At 40.6% G+C, this 16,553-nt stretch overlaps 2 protein-coding genes across 2 annotated transcripts; both read left to right on the forward strand.

Moving 5' to 3' along the window:
- The first annotated feature begins 255 nt into the window (after nucleotides 1-255).
- Nucleotides 256-7,144, forward strand: SEC13 (SEC13 homolog, nuclear pore and COPII coat complex component). Its single transcript, XM_050904784.1, has 9 exons — nucleotides 256-333; nucleotides 811-855; nucleotides 1,679-1,794; nucleotides 2,253-2,404; nucleotides 3,175-3,308; nucleotides 4,122-4,255; nucleotides 4,761-4,881; nucleotides 5,703-5,849; nucleotides 6,298-7,144. Exons 1-9 carry the CDS (start codon nucleotides 331-333, stop codon nucleotides 6,406-6,408), a joined length of 963 nt encoding a protein of 320 aa, XP_050760741.1. The 5' UTR covers nucleotides 256-330; the 3' UTR covers nucleotides 6,409-7,144.
- A 2,832-nt stretch (nucleotides 7,145-9,976) lies between these two features.
- On the forward strand, nucleotides 9,977-12,489 carry GHRL (ghrelin and obestatin prepropeptide). The gene is made up of 4 exons (XM_050904800.1): nucleotides 9,977-10,084; nucleotides 10,590-10,700; nucleotides 11,174-11,282; nucleotides 12,152-12,489. The coding sequence occupies exons 1-4, from the start codon at nucleotides 9,977-9,979 to the stop codon at nucleotides 12,169-12,171; spliced, it is 348 nt and encodes a 115-aa protein (XP_050760757.1). The 3' UTR covers nucleotides 12,172-12,489.
- Nucleotides 12,490-16,553: the final 4,064 nt, after the last annotated feature.

Raw genomic sequence — 16,553 nt, forward strand, 5'->3', positions numbered from 1 at the left:
CCTGCGGCACAGCCGGCGCTGGGGCCGCCTCCCGCCAGCCCTCCGTTCCCTGCCCGCAAGGCATGGCGAGGCGCTCCGCGGAACGCAAAGCGAGCGGGGGTGTGCGGAGGCACGGGCCCGCTGCCGGCGGAGCGAGGGCGCAGCCCGCCCCGGCCCCCCCCCCGGAACCTCGGCGCGGGCGGAACCTCGGCGCGCAGGCGGGCGGGGCGCGCACCGCGGCGGGGCCGTTTGGGTGTCGGACCGCCGTGCCACGTCTGAGGAGCGCGGCCGGAGGCCAAGCCGGGCCGCTCGCTGCCGGGGAGCGCCGCGGGGTCCGCCGCTGCCGCCGCCATGGTAGGCCCGGGGCGGAGGCGGGGGGGGCAGGCCAGGCTCAGGCCCAGCTCCGTGGGGCGGCCGCTGGAGGGGCTCCGGGCCGCCCTGCCCCTCCCCGCGGCGCCCGTCGGAGCGGGAGGGAGCAGTGGCGGGGGCAGCGCGGAGGAGAACCGGCGGTGTCCCCGGTGCTCGGCCCGAGCGCAGCCGGGTTCGGCCTCCCGGGCCGGGTGGATCCCGCGCCGCACCTGGGCATGGCACAAACCGTAACGCGCCCGGCTGCTGCTGCCTGGCAGCCCCGGCCAGCGCCGCCTCCTCCTCCGGCGGCCTGGTGGGGCCGGGCCGACCGGAGGCGGCCCGGGAGCTCCGGGGTCCGGGGCTGGCCTGCTGCGCCGTGTGTGAGAGGCAGGCTCTCCGCCTTCGGCCGCGCGTTGCCGTTTCAGTCGCCAGGCTTTGACGTGCGGTGTACTTGTTCTTGTTTCCCCTTCCCCCCCCCCGCAGGTCTCGGTAATTAACACGGTGGACACCTCCCACGAGGACATGATAGTAAGTGTGCTGGGGGCTGTTGTTCTGTAACAAAACCACCGCTCGGCTCTGTTGGCGCTCCAGTTTTGACAGAACCATGTTACGGCGCTTTCTCATGAGGGGTGACAAAGAGTACAATGTACCCACCTGTATAATACGATGCATGTAGGATATTAGGTGGAGAATGCTGGCTGAAATTCTGATAGCGCTGTTTTGTACTGTGTGGACAGGAAAACGTAGCTACCGGGCGAAGGGGAAATGATTTAAAACTTTAGTTTTCATGCCTAGGCTTGTTTCTGCTCGTTTCTGTGAAACAGTATGTATGCCTATACTAACTGGCACAGAGCTTCAGCAGATGGAACTGATTTTCCTTTACGTGGATGTTTCCGGGAGCAGATGTATACGTATGGGTAGGAGGAAACATTTCCAAGTAATTTGTAGAAGCAAGGAGCCCAGTTAGATAATGAAGTTTTGAACATAAACAAGAGGTGTCAGTACTCTTACACCCACTTTACACGTTAAGAAACAAAAATACGTAACTGGTCAAGGTTTTATAGTCAGTGGCACTAATTTCCTGTCCTCTCCTGGAAATGCTGTGCATTACTGCTCTGCATTCCCTAGATTATTTCTGTGTAACGTTTGTGTAGTTAGCAAAAACAACAGCTGGGGAAATAAATGACTTAAGTGGCTTGTCTGGACTGTTTAAAAACTATCCTTTTTAACCTGTCATGCTGGGACTCAGTCATCTGTTCACAATCCTTACAGCCACTTCTAAAATGCAGTAAGATTTGTTAACAAAGCAGAACTCGCACACGCTGACAGCAGCTTTTCCGTCGCCTTGCAGCACGATGCTCAGATGGATTACTATGGCACGCGGTTAGCGACCTGTTCTTCAGACAGATCCGTGAAAATCTTTGATGTTCGGAATGGAGGGCAAATCCTCATTGCGGACCTGAGAGGGTAAAGTGTCGTAAACGGAAGATTTTATTCTCTGGAAAATCTTAATATCTTGTCATTTTGCCTTTTGGTAATGTAAGATGCATAGTAAATTCCTCCAAGGTAATAATTACTCTGGCTGGCTGTTGCTAAACAACTCTTCAGAGCTGTGAGGGGGGACAGAGAGCCAGTTAGAAATAACACTGGGACTTTTTCATTCATTAAATACTTGACACCTACAATTTTCAAGAAGTAAGCTCACAATCTTAATTGCTAAGATGAGGATAAGTGTTTGGAACTGTTTTCGATGGCAGTGGCTTTGTCTGACGGTCCTGTATGCTGTTTTTCATCTTGGCATTACTCATTCTTCATCTCACTGCGTTAATCACTTACAGAACACCGATTTACAATGATGATGGCTGTGAAACAGCCGCAGCTGGAATGGGTCTCTCAGCTTTTCCAAGTAACATTGTTTCTTGCAGGCATGAAGGTCCCGTGTGGCAGGTTGCCTGGGCTCATCCTATGTATGGAAATATCTTGGCTTCCTGTTCCTATGACAGGAAGGTTATTATCTGGAAGGAAGAAAATGGCACTTGGGAAAAGACATATGAGTACACAGGGCATGATTCCTCAGGTATGTGGGGTCTGGAGCTGGGAAGAGAGACTGGGGATATGAGAGGATTCGGTAAGATTGGAATAAATCCATCAGTGTTCAGGAAGAAAGCCTGTATCAAACAGATAGGGATAAATTAGTAGAGAGACAGTAAGTCTAGTCAGCACAAACAGAACGTTTATGTAATGTCATATTGCTGTATAACCTCCTGTCCTGATTCATATGACGTTTGCGTAGGAGTTGTTTTACAAATAAATCAGCTTTCAAATAAACAAGATGGTAGGGTACTGAATCCTTGAGGAAAATATCGTGTGTGTCCACTACAGGAGGAAAGGAAAAAGGTGGATTTGAGCATGCTGTGTTTTGTTTCACAATGGAAACCATTTTGTTCAGATGACTGGTCCTCCTACATGCAGATCTGAGAAGTCTCCAGCTTTGTTGTGTTACTAATCTAGACTTTAAATACTATGCCTGCCATTCAGCTTTTGTTCTAGAGTCAGCGATACTCTTCGCTGTTGCAGGGGATAGTCAGAGTCTTTAATCTCTCATTAAGAGTGGTCTTTTGGTGCGCTCATTCTAAAACGGTGCCACAAATAAAGGCAGTTTTCTGTCATTCAGTAAACAATGTTAATTGACTGGCTTTGCTGAAATTCACGAATGCTAAGACTCTTATTCTTCGCTTTCAGAGCTGCTCGCTTCTAGGGACTATTCCACTAATATTAGTCAGTGATTTGGTTAGCCAATTTTAGGTAGTCACTGTGTTGTAATCCAGTCTGTCTCACCCTTCACAGTGAATTCTGTCTGCTGGGCACCACACGACTATGGATTGATCCTGGCCTGCGGGAGCTCTGATGGGGCCATTTCGTTATTGAGCTACACGGGTGACGGACAATGGGAAGTCAAAAAGATCAGCAATGCGCATACGGTAAGTCTGCTCCTTTGGAGCAGCACAGAGTTCTTGGAGCTACAGATAAACATGGAGTTGACGCCTCAAAGAACTTGTAGACTAGATAAATACTGAAATACAATGGAATGATGTGACATAGTTTCCGGAATCAAGAATAACTTGGTTTAAATTAATCCAGAGTGGGAAGGTATACTTTGTAGTCACTAAAATGAAGTAGAAAACAAGACATGTGAAGGTTACTAAACAGCACTAATAATACCTGTTTATTAAGCATTATTGTTAAACACAGTGCTGGAAGTTACCTGGTAGGAAATGGCTTTGGTACTAAGAACACCTGTACAAACTGACTGTGAATAAGCTGAAGCTGGAAAAACTGCAGGAGTCATGTTTTTCCCAAATTAGTGGGGATTTTTGCTTAAGCAGAACTTCATAAGCTAATGGCAGTGGCTCTCAGTAAAAGGGAACTGGGCTCCGGACCAAAGGTTCCTTCTGCTCCTGCATTCCTAAATCTTAGCAACTGTGTATGTCTTGTGTCTTTTCAGTTTATATCTCTGTCTCCACTGTTTACATATACAAGATTATATTTGCACAGAAAGCAGTTACTTAGCTACCTAAGGCTTTCTGAATAAGCGCCTCATTGAGATTACACCGTATCTGGATTTCTTATTCATCTGATATCCATCCCGCATTGTGCAAGACTCCTGTTTTGCTAAGATGGGCTTATTCCCCCTGCCCCCAATAGAGAGTATGCTAGGTGTCCTTTGCCCCCTCAGCAGCTTTTATTTATTTAAAGTAAGCAACTTCTAATAATGATATTTTTTCATTAAATAGATTGGATGTAATGCAGTTAGCTGGGCTCCTGCTGTTGTACCAGGAAGCCTTATAGAACAACCATCTGGTCAAAAACCAAACTACATCAAAAGATTTGCATCTGGTGGCTGTGACAACCTTGTCAAGATCTGGAAGTAAGTGCTCTGTTGCCAGACTTAAGAATTTACAAAACCTGATACCCTTCATAGTCTTTGAATGTCCCTGTTAGTATCTCAAGTAATATTTTCAGCATCTCTATGCTTTCATCTTTGAATTATCGTTTTAGAGAAGTGCTTTAAAAATGGAAACATCTTAGTGATGTACAGTCTCTCACATGGTTATAGCAATTTGTGTCAGCTCTGCTTCATCTTGTCGTGGAAAGTGGCTTTCTAATTGTCTTTGATTACCACTGTCACTTGGACAATAGCAGATTTCTGCACAGTAACTGAACATCAAACACTCTTTGCCAATGCTGCTTTCTGTCCCTTGGAAGGGATTTTGTCAGTTTAAGCTTTTTGGAGAAGAGTGGGGAATGCTTGTGCTTTCTGTTATCTGGATAAACCAGGAGTCTGAAAGCTACAAAACGAAAGCCTTTCAGAGCAGGAGATGAGAAATATGGCTGCTGCTGCCACCCTTCTGACTGTATAAATGTGTTTTCAGGGAAGAAGATGGTCAGTGGAAAGAAGAGCAGAAGCTGGAGGCTCATAGTGACTGGGTTCGAGATGTAGCCTGGGCTCCATCCATAGGTTTGCCAACAAGTACCATTGCTAGCTGCTCACAGGTGAGGCTTCTGTTGGAGCGATGGAGGCAGGCTCTCAATGCCCTTGCTTCCATTTACTTCCTTCGCCTTTAGTAAAGGAATAGTAAGGATAGAACTGCGGTAACAGGTCCTCTTGGCAATCCTTTGCTGTATCTGGGTCTGTGCATAAGAGCCTTTGATTCCTGTTCCTCCCAAACTCAGAAGCCCAATAGAAGCATTTCTGGACAAAGGTTTGTGCGTGTGTGGGTCTGTACCAAAGACTATCTTTTATTTTGAGAATCATGAGCAGGATGGTCTCACCATGAGGAAGACCTTCAAACTAATGTCGTATTTTAATGTCTCTGGATCAAATTCACTGAACTTCCAGCTAAAAATACTGTTTCCTAATAACTGGCATTCTTAATCAGCTCTGATGTCCTCAACCTTCATATTGACTGTAGTGTTCTTGTTGCTAATAATTGTGTAAATGCTTTTTTTTTTTAATATATATCAAGAAGACTACTCAGTAAGCTCCTAACTTGCTGTCATGTGACTGGGAAGCACAATCTCATTCTGGGGAAAAAATTTCAGCTGATATATATATGTATTTTGGGAGCTTTTCTCTGGTGTTTGCAAGTCACCTTTTGTGTGTAGTTTTTCTCATCAGAGAGCTGTACTCCTGTCTTGCTTTTAGCTATAGTAAGAAAACAGCCCCTTTGCTGTGTTGAGCAAAAATGCATGTAAACGCATCTAGGGTTCATGTCGGAGCTGTGATTTGGAAGTGTAGCTCTAAGTGCAATCAAGGTTGTTTTTTCTGTGTTGTAACTTGTGGTCCAACCAACTCGGTCTGCTTGCTTTTGTAGGATGGCAGAGTGTTTATCTGGACATGTGATGATGCCTCTGGAAATTCATGGTCACCAAAGTTGCTGCACAAGTTCAATGATGTTGTCTGGCATGTGAGTTGGTCCATTACTGCAAATATTCTTGCAGTGTCTGGAGGAGACAATAAAGTGAGTACTGCTGCCTTGGCTTTTACTCCTGCATGCCATATCTTCAGAAGAGATGAGATAGGCTATTGTCACTTTTGTTTAAGTTAAGACTGTTGTAGATTCTCCTTTGCTGCAATAGTGAATTTTTTTCTGTTTACTTATCAAGAGGGGAGGAGGACCTTCACCTTTGGCAAACTACTTGCGCTGCATTCTTGGTCCTCACTGGAGATTAGAAATGCAGGCTTGACTTTATTTTGTAGGGTACTAACAGCAGAATTCACATACTCTCCCTTTACCACTGGATGATTATTCAGTATACAGCAACAACTAACTTGATACTTAGAACAATGCTGCCACACTTGACTTCTGTAACTGTAGACCATCACCAAACTAGTGATGTGACAGTTGCGAGGAAATGGGAAACTGAGAGTGTATTAAGGCTGAAACTTCCTCCTGGTCTGTTTTTGAGGTCACGCTATGGAAGGAATCAGTAGACGGACTGTGGGCATGTATCAGCGATGTCAACAAGGGCCAAGGAGGGGTGTCTGCCGTTACCGAGGGGCAGCAGAATGAGCAGTGATGCATCAGTGAATGTTCCAGCTGCAAGAAGTGATTGCCATACCTGATTTGCAATGTTTCTTGAACCGGACGAGAACTGATTTTATCTAAACTGGACATGAACATGTGAAACAATTATCCAATTTTATGAGCACTCTATAACTATTACTGAGAGGCTACAATATGTTGATAATCAGCCTTAATTGACATTCCCTTAAATTTAAGGTAAAAAGCATAGCAAAGTACTGTGCCTTATACTACTCCTTGATGCTGCAGAAATAGTACCCTGCTTTCCTGGTTTAGGGATCAAATTTAATTAGATGTGCTGTGGTCAGTCTTCAGGCACTTGAGTAAGAACAGGAGGAGGCTATTAAAGTGGTGAGGTGTGAACTCCTTTGTGCAAAGGGACAAATACTCTGTCCCTTCAAAGGCCAGAACTTTGTTTCAGGTGAGGGGAAGGGCTGGTGGAGTTTTTGGCATTAGATGACAGCATGACCTTCTGATAGCAGTGAAGTGGTGCTTACATCTTCCTGAAAATAATGTGCTTGGATAGGTGAAAGTCTCTGTGCTTTCCTGAAGATGAAAAGGAGTAGTGGAATGCATATGTCTTTTGCTTTAATAATCTCAAACTTGGTTATTTAACCAACATCAATAAATCAAACCATAATTTGAAGATTATTTTTTTTAGCCACACTTCTGTACTGTACCTCAGGTTTTTTTTGTTGAGATACCAACAGAATAAAGTCCTATTGATTAAAGCCTGGTGTGCTGTATTTAATAATCTTTTTACAGGGGCCTTGTCAAGGCTGCCTACAGTCTACCTTCAGTCAAGCCACAGTCACATTGTCCTCCCATCCATGGTAGCAGCTTTGCAATAGCTGGGAAGGTATTAGTCCGCTAGAGACTAACACTGTATATAGTGTAAGAAAGAACAAAGTTTTGCCTTCAGTTAAACTTATGTGCCATTGCACTTCAGGCAAGTAGATTGGGCTCAAACAAACCACATTTCAGTATGCCTTCAGCTAAAAGCTGAAGCACTCTTCCTCTCCTACAAGAGGGAAAGGTCACATTTTCCCTTTATTCTGTTGCACTGAAGCAACAGAAGTGAACAATTCAGAGCCTTCCTCCTTCTACAAGGTAGCAGAACCTAGGCATGCTCTTTGTTTTGGCATAGTCAAGGTAATATGCCCCCTTTTCTAGAAAAACAAACCTCATTTTATGATAGTTATCTATACTAACCAAATAATATCCTAGTTGCTGTCACAGAGACACGTAAATGAATTACCTCTCTATATACCAACAGAAGTATGCAACATTCCTGTTCTTGTTTAAATGCACTGTAGCCTTACCCCCCAAAAAATGAATCAACTCATCTAGAAATTAGCATTACATTCAAACAGTTCCATTTCAAATTATGCAGCAAAGCACTGTTTTCTTTCAAGCTGTCTTCCATTTCTACTAAGATCATAATCATAACCGCTAAGCTGAACAGGCAGCCTTTCATTCCCAGTACCATACCCACTTCTTATTCTTTGATACAGAGTACCTGGTCACCTACGAGGCTTTTGGGTTGGCTTTAACTGCTGTGGAAACTATACAAACTTGAAATCAAGCACATTAGCTCCAATGAAAAGGCTCAAAAATGACACCTCATTCTTAGTTAGCTTTTACCACACTTCATTCTAAGGAAAAAGGGCACTAACTCCTTAAGTACACAAGAAAAGTTTTTGCCTGTGGGGGTATTAGGTTTCACAATTCACCATGTTAAAAGTTATCCTTATATTTTATGAGTTTTAATACTTAAGAATTTAAACGTACTTAGCAGCAAGTCCCAGTTCAGCCTGTTATTCCTCTATACTTAAGATGAAATGTATTAAAAAAGGTTCCAAGTACTGATCAAAGTATCCCCAGTAATTACAATTGATAAAAGATTATTTAAGAGTTACAGAGTTTATTCATTGCAAATATAAGCATTAGGTGAAATTTTTTCAGTTGCTCTTGAGAATGAGCTTCATGTTTTTGTATCTCTAATCCCCTCCTTCTCATACTTGGGATCAGGACTGGGGAAAAGAAAGAGAGAAGAAGAATATACTCAACATGTTGTTTCACACTGAAGAACTTAAAATTGCTACTCAGTCTGACTAATGCCAACATGGTCTCTCCCATGCCCACAGTGCACTATCGTTCTTCTCTTTCACTATCTAGCCTGAGAAGAAAAGTTTGTGTCCTGTGAAAGGAGTTTCCACATAAGAAAAAGTTCTAACATACAATCTGCATGGTTAAGTTTAGGAAGTTTCTGGCATCTCTCCTACTGATACACTGGTAACTAGGCTGTCTTTAATGGCAAACATGGTCACTTGAAACTTACAAAACAAACAAAAACTACTGTTTTGTACAACAGCCTATCTAAATTCATATCCTACACTTCTATTTTCCACACTACTTGGAGTGCTGACAGGCCCTAATAAAGCAGAAGATGCTGATCCAAAGACCAAGCTCCTGGAAGCTACAGGGGACACATCTCCCTGTTGTGTTGGGAATGCAGAAATAGCTTGATTCTGGGGCCAGCCCAGAACAAAACACAGTGTACTATGAAAATGCAAGGGGCTTCTGCTTCCTTACTGTTTCTGGTAGGATCCAGAAGCTCTGCCTGCTTTCTTTGTGCTATCGAATGTTTTTATTAACAAGCCCTCAGATAAAAGCCAAGATGAAGATTAACTCTATCAGAGTTTCTTAACCTAGCTTTGTTGCTAGAGGGCTTTTTGGCCCAACACCTCCATTTGTTTTCAGCTCCCTTATCACAGTTACTAGCTTCCTCAGTTTTACCAATTCAGCTGATACCAGACACATTTCAGAAGTGATTTTCTTTTAATATTTGGATCCTTTCACAAATCTGATTTACAGCAGGACTGCACAATATTTGAAATACTCAACCAGAAAGCCACAACATGAAAATTTTGAAAAATACATGTTACAGCTATTAATTAATTTTTAAAAGGAACACTGTTAGTGCCACAGGAAAAAAGGAAACTCTTACTTAATTTCCTACACAATTTCATTACACATAAAAATAAGCACAGCAACAGATCTATGCACTGTTTTCACTTTTTTGTTGATTTTGTTATCTTACAAGCAGCCCAAGTTTCCAAGGAATTTAAATACATATCAGATTGCATTTCCAGGAATACTGTAGCGCAGAACAAATATTCCACTCAATATATAAAGTGCTTCAGAAAGAGGCTGTTTGGTGAAGCCACGAAACTAACCAGGTAAAGTTTCAGAGCATTTTCAGCTTTTGCCGGTTTTCCTGTGTAATTCCTCTCCACTAACCTGTCTGTTCCAGTTACTATATCTTAGTTATAGAAGAAAACACAGTAATCAATAGTCTCTTTTGAACAGGATATTTTACCTTTAGTATGTATAAAGCAAACATAATTTTTATATGCATCTTCAGAAATAATTTCAGGTCATTCAAGTCAGGAGAAATATTTTCACTGCATCTGGATTCAATTAAATGCAGAGGTTGTAAAATATGTTTAATTTTTCAACCTATGTTTTCAGGTTCAACATCCTGCCTCAGGAAGATAATCATGTTTCTCAGAAGTACTCTGCTGGGAATTATTCTGTTCAGCATCCTCTGGACAGAAACTACTCTGGCTGGCTCTAGTTTTTTAAGCCCTGAATATAAAAAAACACAGGTAAAAAATTCAGAAAAATAATTTCTCAAGATTATCCTCCTCTGTAAGTCCTTAAAACCAATATTCTTTACAGCATTCAGAGAAGCTTTTAGAAGATACAGGTTCTGGAAGAGGAAGGAGTTATTCCAGAGAACTTCTGTAACAAACCATTAGCATTGTATTCATGCTATGAGAATATGTATCTAATCTCATTCACTAAGAATTAAGAATCTGAAAAAAAGAACAATTGAAGAGAAAGCATTAATTGAAATAATTTGTTGGCATCTTCTTTGGAAGTTAACTGTAAGGTGCTTGTTCTTTAATGAACCCTTAAACCAAATACCTATTAAAGTGAATACAGCAATAGTAGTACAATTATTATAGAGCTACATATCATACGTACATAAGTGTATGATGCCTTCAGCTGTTTTGCTGCATCTGTGTTAATTATAGGTTCTAATTTCCCCACTACAGACTAGTTTGATTATGGAAAGAATATATAGATATAATTTTGCTTGCTTTCTAGCAAAGGGATCCAAAAAAACCCACAGCACAATTACATCGTCGAGGCACAGAAGGCTTTTGGGATACAGATGAAGCAGGAGCAGAAGATGACAGAAACAGTATTGAAATTAAGGTTTGTATTTATTCTTCATGCTCCCATACAAGTTTAAGGGGTGGGGTTGGGTAACACAATTTCTGTCACAGGAGGCAGTACAAATTAAAACTACAATCATATTTAACTTGAAACGCAAATAGGAAAGGGCACATGAAAACTGCCAGCATTGATGGTATGAAATGATTTAAAATTAGCTGCAGTAATTCAGATCACAGTCTCCTATTTAGGATTCACTTACATTTCAGAACTAACATATAATAATGCAAATTTCTTGTAAAGTTTTCTTTCCTCCAGTTTATTGTGCAGTTTGGTCTGCAGTAGCTATACATCCTGTTTCTGAGATTTTGATTACATGTCTCAGCACTAGTACATGAATAGATGGAAATACTTTTTATACCTCTTGCTTATCATCATTCCCATGAATAAAATTAACTTGCAGTGTCCTTATCCACAACTCATCTGTTAAACTCTGTCTTTTAATGTTTTTATAGTTTAATGTTCCCTTTGAAATCAGTGTCAAGATAACAGAAGAAGAGTATCAAGAATATGGACAAGCGCTGGAGAAGATGCTAGGGGACATGCTTGAAGAGAATGCTAAAGGTACTGCCAACCAAGTCAAAGTCATAAAAGCAGAGCTTTTAAAAAAAAAAAAAAACCAAAACCAACAACAAACCACCAAACAAAAACACCAACACCACAAACCAAACAACTCTCATCATCTAATTTGTCATGTAAGACATTCAGAGCATCATTTCAGAAGTGATTGGGACTAAGTTACCACTAAGAGAACCACTACAGTATCTGATGTTCAGAAACGGCTAGCTGAACTTTGAAAAAAAAATCACATTAAAGTATATTAGGCAGAAGGGGAAGGCTTCCTTTCCTTACCCTACCAATCTTTTTTTTTCCCCCTTGCCCTCACATCCCAGCATTTCCTTGTTTTCTCAGCTAAGGCCTTCACAATTTTCATGGTGAAAAGTATTAAAAACATTACTGTAACTAAGATAGTTCTAGCTGGTTCACTGGTAACTAAAGTTCTAATGACCAGCTCCCACCACAAGCTGTCTGGTTTTTACCTTTACAGCCTGTCATACTTCATTTGCACTCACCCATGTTAAACTGATCTTTATGAATCTTCTGTTTTAATGTTTATGTCAGACTTAACATCTGTGTTACACATTCCAACTACAAATCGCTTCATGCTTCTGCTTTCACCCTGCTTTTCAGGCTCCTAAGATTTCTCCCAAGCTCCTCCCTCCATAATACCTTCTGAAGGGCTACTTCTATGGCCATTTCACAAATAAGACAGTCTTACATTTTATAAGGGAACATACGTGTAACTATGTGAAAGCCACCTTATCTTCTGCCTTCAGCTGAGCACTTGCAGAACTTTTAGACAGATTATCAAAACAGGATTTTCAGAAAAATATTAAGACTATCAAAATAATCTGTATCTTTTGCCTTTTTAGAAACTCAGATGAAAAACTGAGACAAGGTGAAGGACAAAGACAGCACTAGATGGCCTGATTTGTTTTAAATTTTACTTTAAAATTAAATTATTACTGATTTCACAACTCTAAAGAAGAAAGAAGTGTGTGAACCTGAACAGTTTGCCCTGACAGACTTTGGAACGGATTACTTTTTAAGGAAGAATACGAGACCTAGAGCCAAAAATAAAGGGCAAATCACAGGCTGACATGTAGGCTTATTTTCTTATTTTATCTCTTTTCCTTAGTAAATATAGTGATTACTCTAAATGATGTATTTGAAGGCTATATGAATACTTCTAAAACTGGTGGAAACCTCTTCTTACACTTCTATACACATCTATAATAGAGAATAAAGCTTATGCTTAAACTGCAGTTGCTTGTGGGGTTGTTTTTTGTTTAAGAGTAGCTCAAACTAGATAGTTCCTGTAATAAACTACACAAACTAGATGGACAAGGACTCAACTTTCAGTTGCCAAATTAGCTTAATTGCCAAGGGATTTGTTAATACTGATCTTATCAAGGAAACAATCTAATATCTCTTCCAGTTAAAAAAACAAAAACAAACAACAAAAAAACAACAGAAAATTAGTTTTCCAGTTAACTTGCTTGGATTCAGAACCATATCCATACTGATGCATACATCAGAGGTACAAGGTAATTTTTCATGCCTTCAAATGCATAAACCAGTGTGCCCCAATGCAGTACATGTTCTTTTCTGTACCTCAGCCCATATGGACACCTGATAATCCATGAATATTTTCTAGAATTTCCTCCTGAAGACATTCTATGAAGTACTCTTTAACAGGCTAATGCGGTAAATGTAAATACAACTGCAATTTTTATTAGACACGTTCTCTTTTCCTGTCACAGAATTAATCACCTAAATGAAGTGATCCCTTTGATCTATACTATCCAGAAGGCAAATGAGAATTAGAAGTGAAGGGGGAAGCGGATTAAAAAGGAGTAAACAATTCGTAGGAGACTAGCCCAGGATAAGGATGTGGACATGTACTTTTTGAAACCTACAGAAGTGTTATGAACAGAAAGAGTCAGAAAGAGCACTGAAGTCACATTTATTATGCTGAACCCTAATCATCACTTCCACAACAGATCTACTGCTTGTGTTCTTTTTATACTTAATGTTTTCCAAGCATATTCCACGCAAATAGTCAGCCAACAAGCTGCTCAACAGTACAGGCAGGAAACTGTCAGCCAGAGATACTGCATAAATCCTTTCCTAAAATAAGAAGCACTGTAGTTAGGATCGCTCTTTCTAAAATTCTGACGGAGTTGTGTAGGATGCAGTCTACTCACCGAGAAGAAAAAATATGGCTAAGCTAGTCTACAGAATAAAAATTGAGGCACAGGCTATTATGCTGTATTGCTTATGCAGCTTATTGAGCAGAACATTCTAAGGTTGTCTTAAAAAAAAAAAAGGGGGGGGGGGGAAGGGGCAGGCAACACAAAAAACACCCCAATGTTTCCTGGTGATCTAGAGAAAAAACTTTGGACATATAAATGTGTGCAGTATTTTCTCCTTTGCAAATATGACATCAGCCTCAAGAGGGTAGTATAAAATAACCTGTTACTCCTACGATATCTGCTCTAGGTTTTTTCCAGAACAGCTACGCAATCTATTTGAAAAAATAAGCTAGATCTCTACCCTCTGACACAGTACAGATAATGTCAAAACTGGCATTCTCGTTATCTTATTTCTGAGCAATGCCATTGAGGTAAAAACATCTAACAGAAGCTGGGTAATTACCTGGGTATTCACGACAACTGTTTGTCCTAACCCAAATACTGCACACAATGAATGCCAAGGCGACCTAGCCAAGATGCAAGGAATTATTTAACAACAACAAAACCCCTCACAATCAAAAGCCAAAGTAAAAGCATTTTTTTTTTCCCTGCCAACCCAGATCCAGTTTCTATTCACTTGGTAATAATGTTTCCAATAAAGTCAAGAACTTCACCATACTCATCTTTCTCCTCAGATTTCAGCAACCAAAAGGAATGGATTCTCGCAGCGTTGAAAAGCAAAACAACGCCTAAAACAATATTCCTTTATGCACTCAGTAACACTATGACAAAGCACTCTTACGTGACCTGGAGCCATCCACAAAGTTACACAAATATTTGATTATGTCCTTAAATTTTATTTGGATAGGAGGGCGGCAGGGGAGGAGGAAAGGGAAGAGTGCACTTCTGTGTTAGTCCCAAGTCATTCACCCGGACTTCCCTAACCAGAAGCTATTTTGGGATCAGTCACCATTCCAGTATTACTTAAGTGCTGAATCTGCTTATTTCTTTGTGGTTCGTTCTTACTAATAATTTGAGGTAATGAATGAAAAAAAAAAAAAATATATAAACAAAAAAAAAAATCACATTAGGAAAAGGCAAATGCAGCTACCATGGGACTCACCTTCAGCTGTAATCAATCTCCCTACATTGAAGAGAATGCAGTATTACTTTTGTTTTCCAACACCTTTAAGTAAAAGTTGTCTTCCTCCACTAATTTGAAATGATTATTCAATTGTGAAAATGAAATAAGGTGACTAATTAAGCTATAATCAACCCAGTTCCTATGCAATTAAAAAAAATTGATAGTAACATCACATTAGAGAAATAACAATCAAGAGTCCCTCAAAATAAGCAGCTAGTATTTTATAATGACTTTAAGTGTTTAATTCTTTATAGATTTAGATCTAGATATATCCGGTCACTTCAGTTGTAATAGTTCCTCAATCTAAAGAATGATCTAATGCTTTTCTTTTTTTTTTTCCCCCCCCCCCCTCTGTAATGGTACATCACTAGACTGGGCTTTACAAAACCAGGAAACTCCTGAAGTAAGAAACAGACTAAAAACATTTCATCCTCTTAATTTAAAATTTTTCAAGAAGATTCTAACCATTAAGATCCCACAAATATTTCAAGACATCCATTCAACAAAGACATACTCACCATCTTTTTTTTTTTTTGGTTCATCCACAAATGCAGACTTGGAGAGGCTGCTTCTGTGGCTGTGCTTCGACAAGTCACAGCGTGTCCTTCAGAGTCATGCTGAACAACTGGACAGCTGCAGGTTCGTTCACCTGCTTTTGTTTTCTGTCTGTCTGAACACAACTGCAATTATCGGCCTTCTTCAAGTTTTGGAACGACACAGATGCTTCTTGAGGCGCAACCCATCTTACAAGACTACTTCTACACTGCGGGCTATCAGCCTCAACTTCACTTGGTGGAGACACCTCCTTTCTGACCGTTCCCCCTACAGACTTTCGGAACACACTTGGGAGTGCCTTAAAACGTATTACTGTAGATCACCGATGCTTTTTCTTCTTCTTCCTGTGATCTCCAGTCTGTTGTTCTCTCAACTCACACTTATTTTCTGTTCTTTGCACGATATTTACCTCATCACACTCAGGTTTACTTTCAAGCTAGATAATAAACAAAAAAGTCTATTTGTTAGTAACTTGTTTAAGCAGTTTTGAACAACTTAACAGATAGTATGTGAGTTAGGGGAGAAGAACAACCTAAAGGATGAGAACTTCCCCCCCTCCCAAGAAAGGGGAAGGTGCTACAAAACCCTGCAGCTAGCCAGTACGATAACTGGAAATGGAGTAGTCGGATTCCCTACAGTTTTGCTCTCATCACACGCTTACAATAAAACACGTCAGTATTTGTCTACCTGAATGGAAGTATTAAATGACCATCAGACATCACAGGATACTAAATGAGGTTCAGACAACATTATTGAATTATACAGATTAAAAAAGGGTAAATAGTTAAAGAGAATACAATTGGTCTTGGTCAACACAAAACACAAACTCAATGAATGTTACGGTTTCATAGCCTCACTTGTTAAGATAAAATCTGCCTTTTAGAAAGCTTGAGGGTCTATAAAAACCAACCAACTACAGTAAGCAAAGCAAAAAAAAAAAAAAAAAGCTGTGCTGCAACAAAGGATTTTTACATCAGCTTTGTAATTATGAAGTGAAGTACTTTCTCAATCCGTTATGTTCATTCTTGCAGTTTGTTACAAGAACAGGAAGTCAAGATTTGAAAGACTTCCACAATGAAACATTACTTCATAACTAGAAACAGGAGTGACAGGAACAACACTAGAAGTCTTTAAAGTAAGTGAACAAATGACATTAGATTGCCCTCCAAGAGTTATTAACTGGAAAAAAGGAAGTGATGTCTGAAACCTGAAATTTTCATTTACATGTGCACCTACAGGCTTGTTTTCAATAACAGAACTCAAGACTACAAGATATCACCGATAACAGAAGTTTTGCGGGCCTGAATGATGGCAAACAATGACACTACATAATTGTATACATATATATGTTTAAAGACTATGACTAAATCTTTGTGCTTT

This window comes from Gymnogyps californianus, chromosome 13 (assembly GCF_018139145.2).
Source record: "Gymnogyps californianus isolate 813 chromosome 13, ASM1813914v2, whole genome shotgun sequence".
Taxonomy (NCBI): domain Eukaryota; kingdom Metazoa; phylum Chordata; class Aves; order Accipitriformes; family Cathartidae; genus Gymnogyps; species Gymnogyps californianus.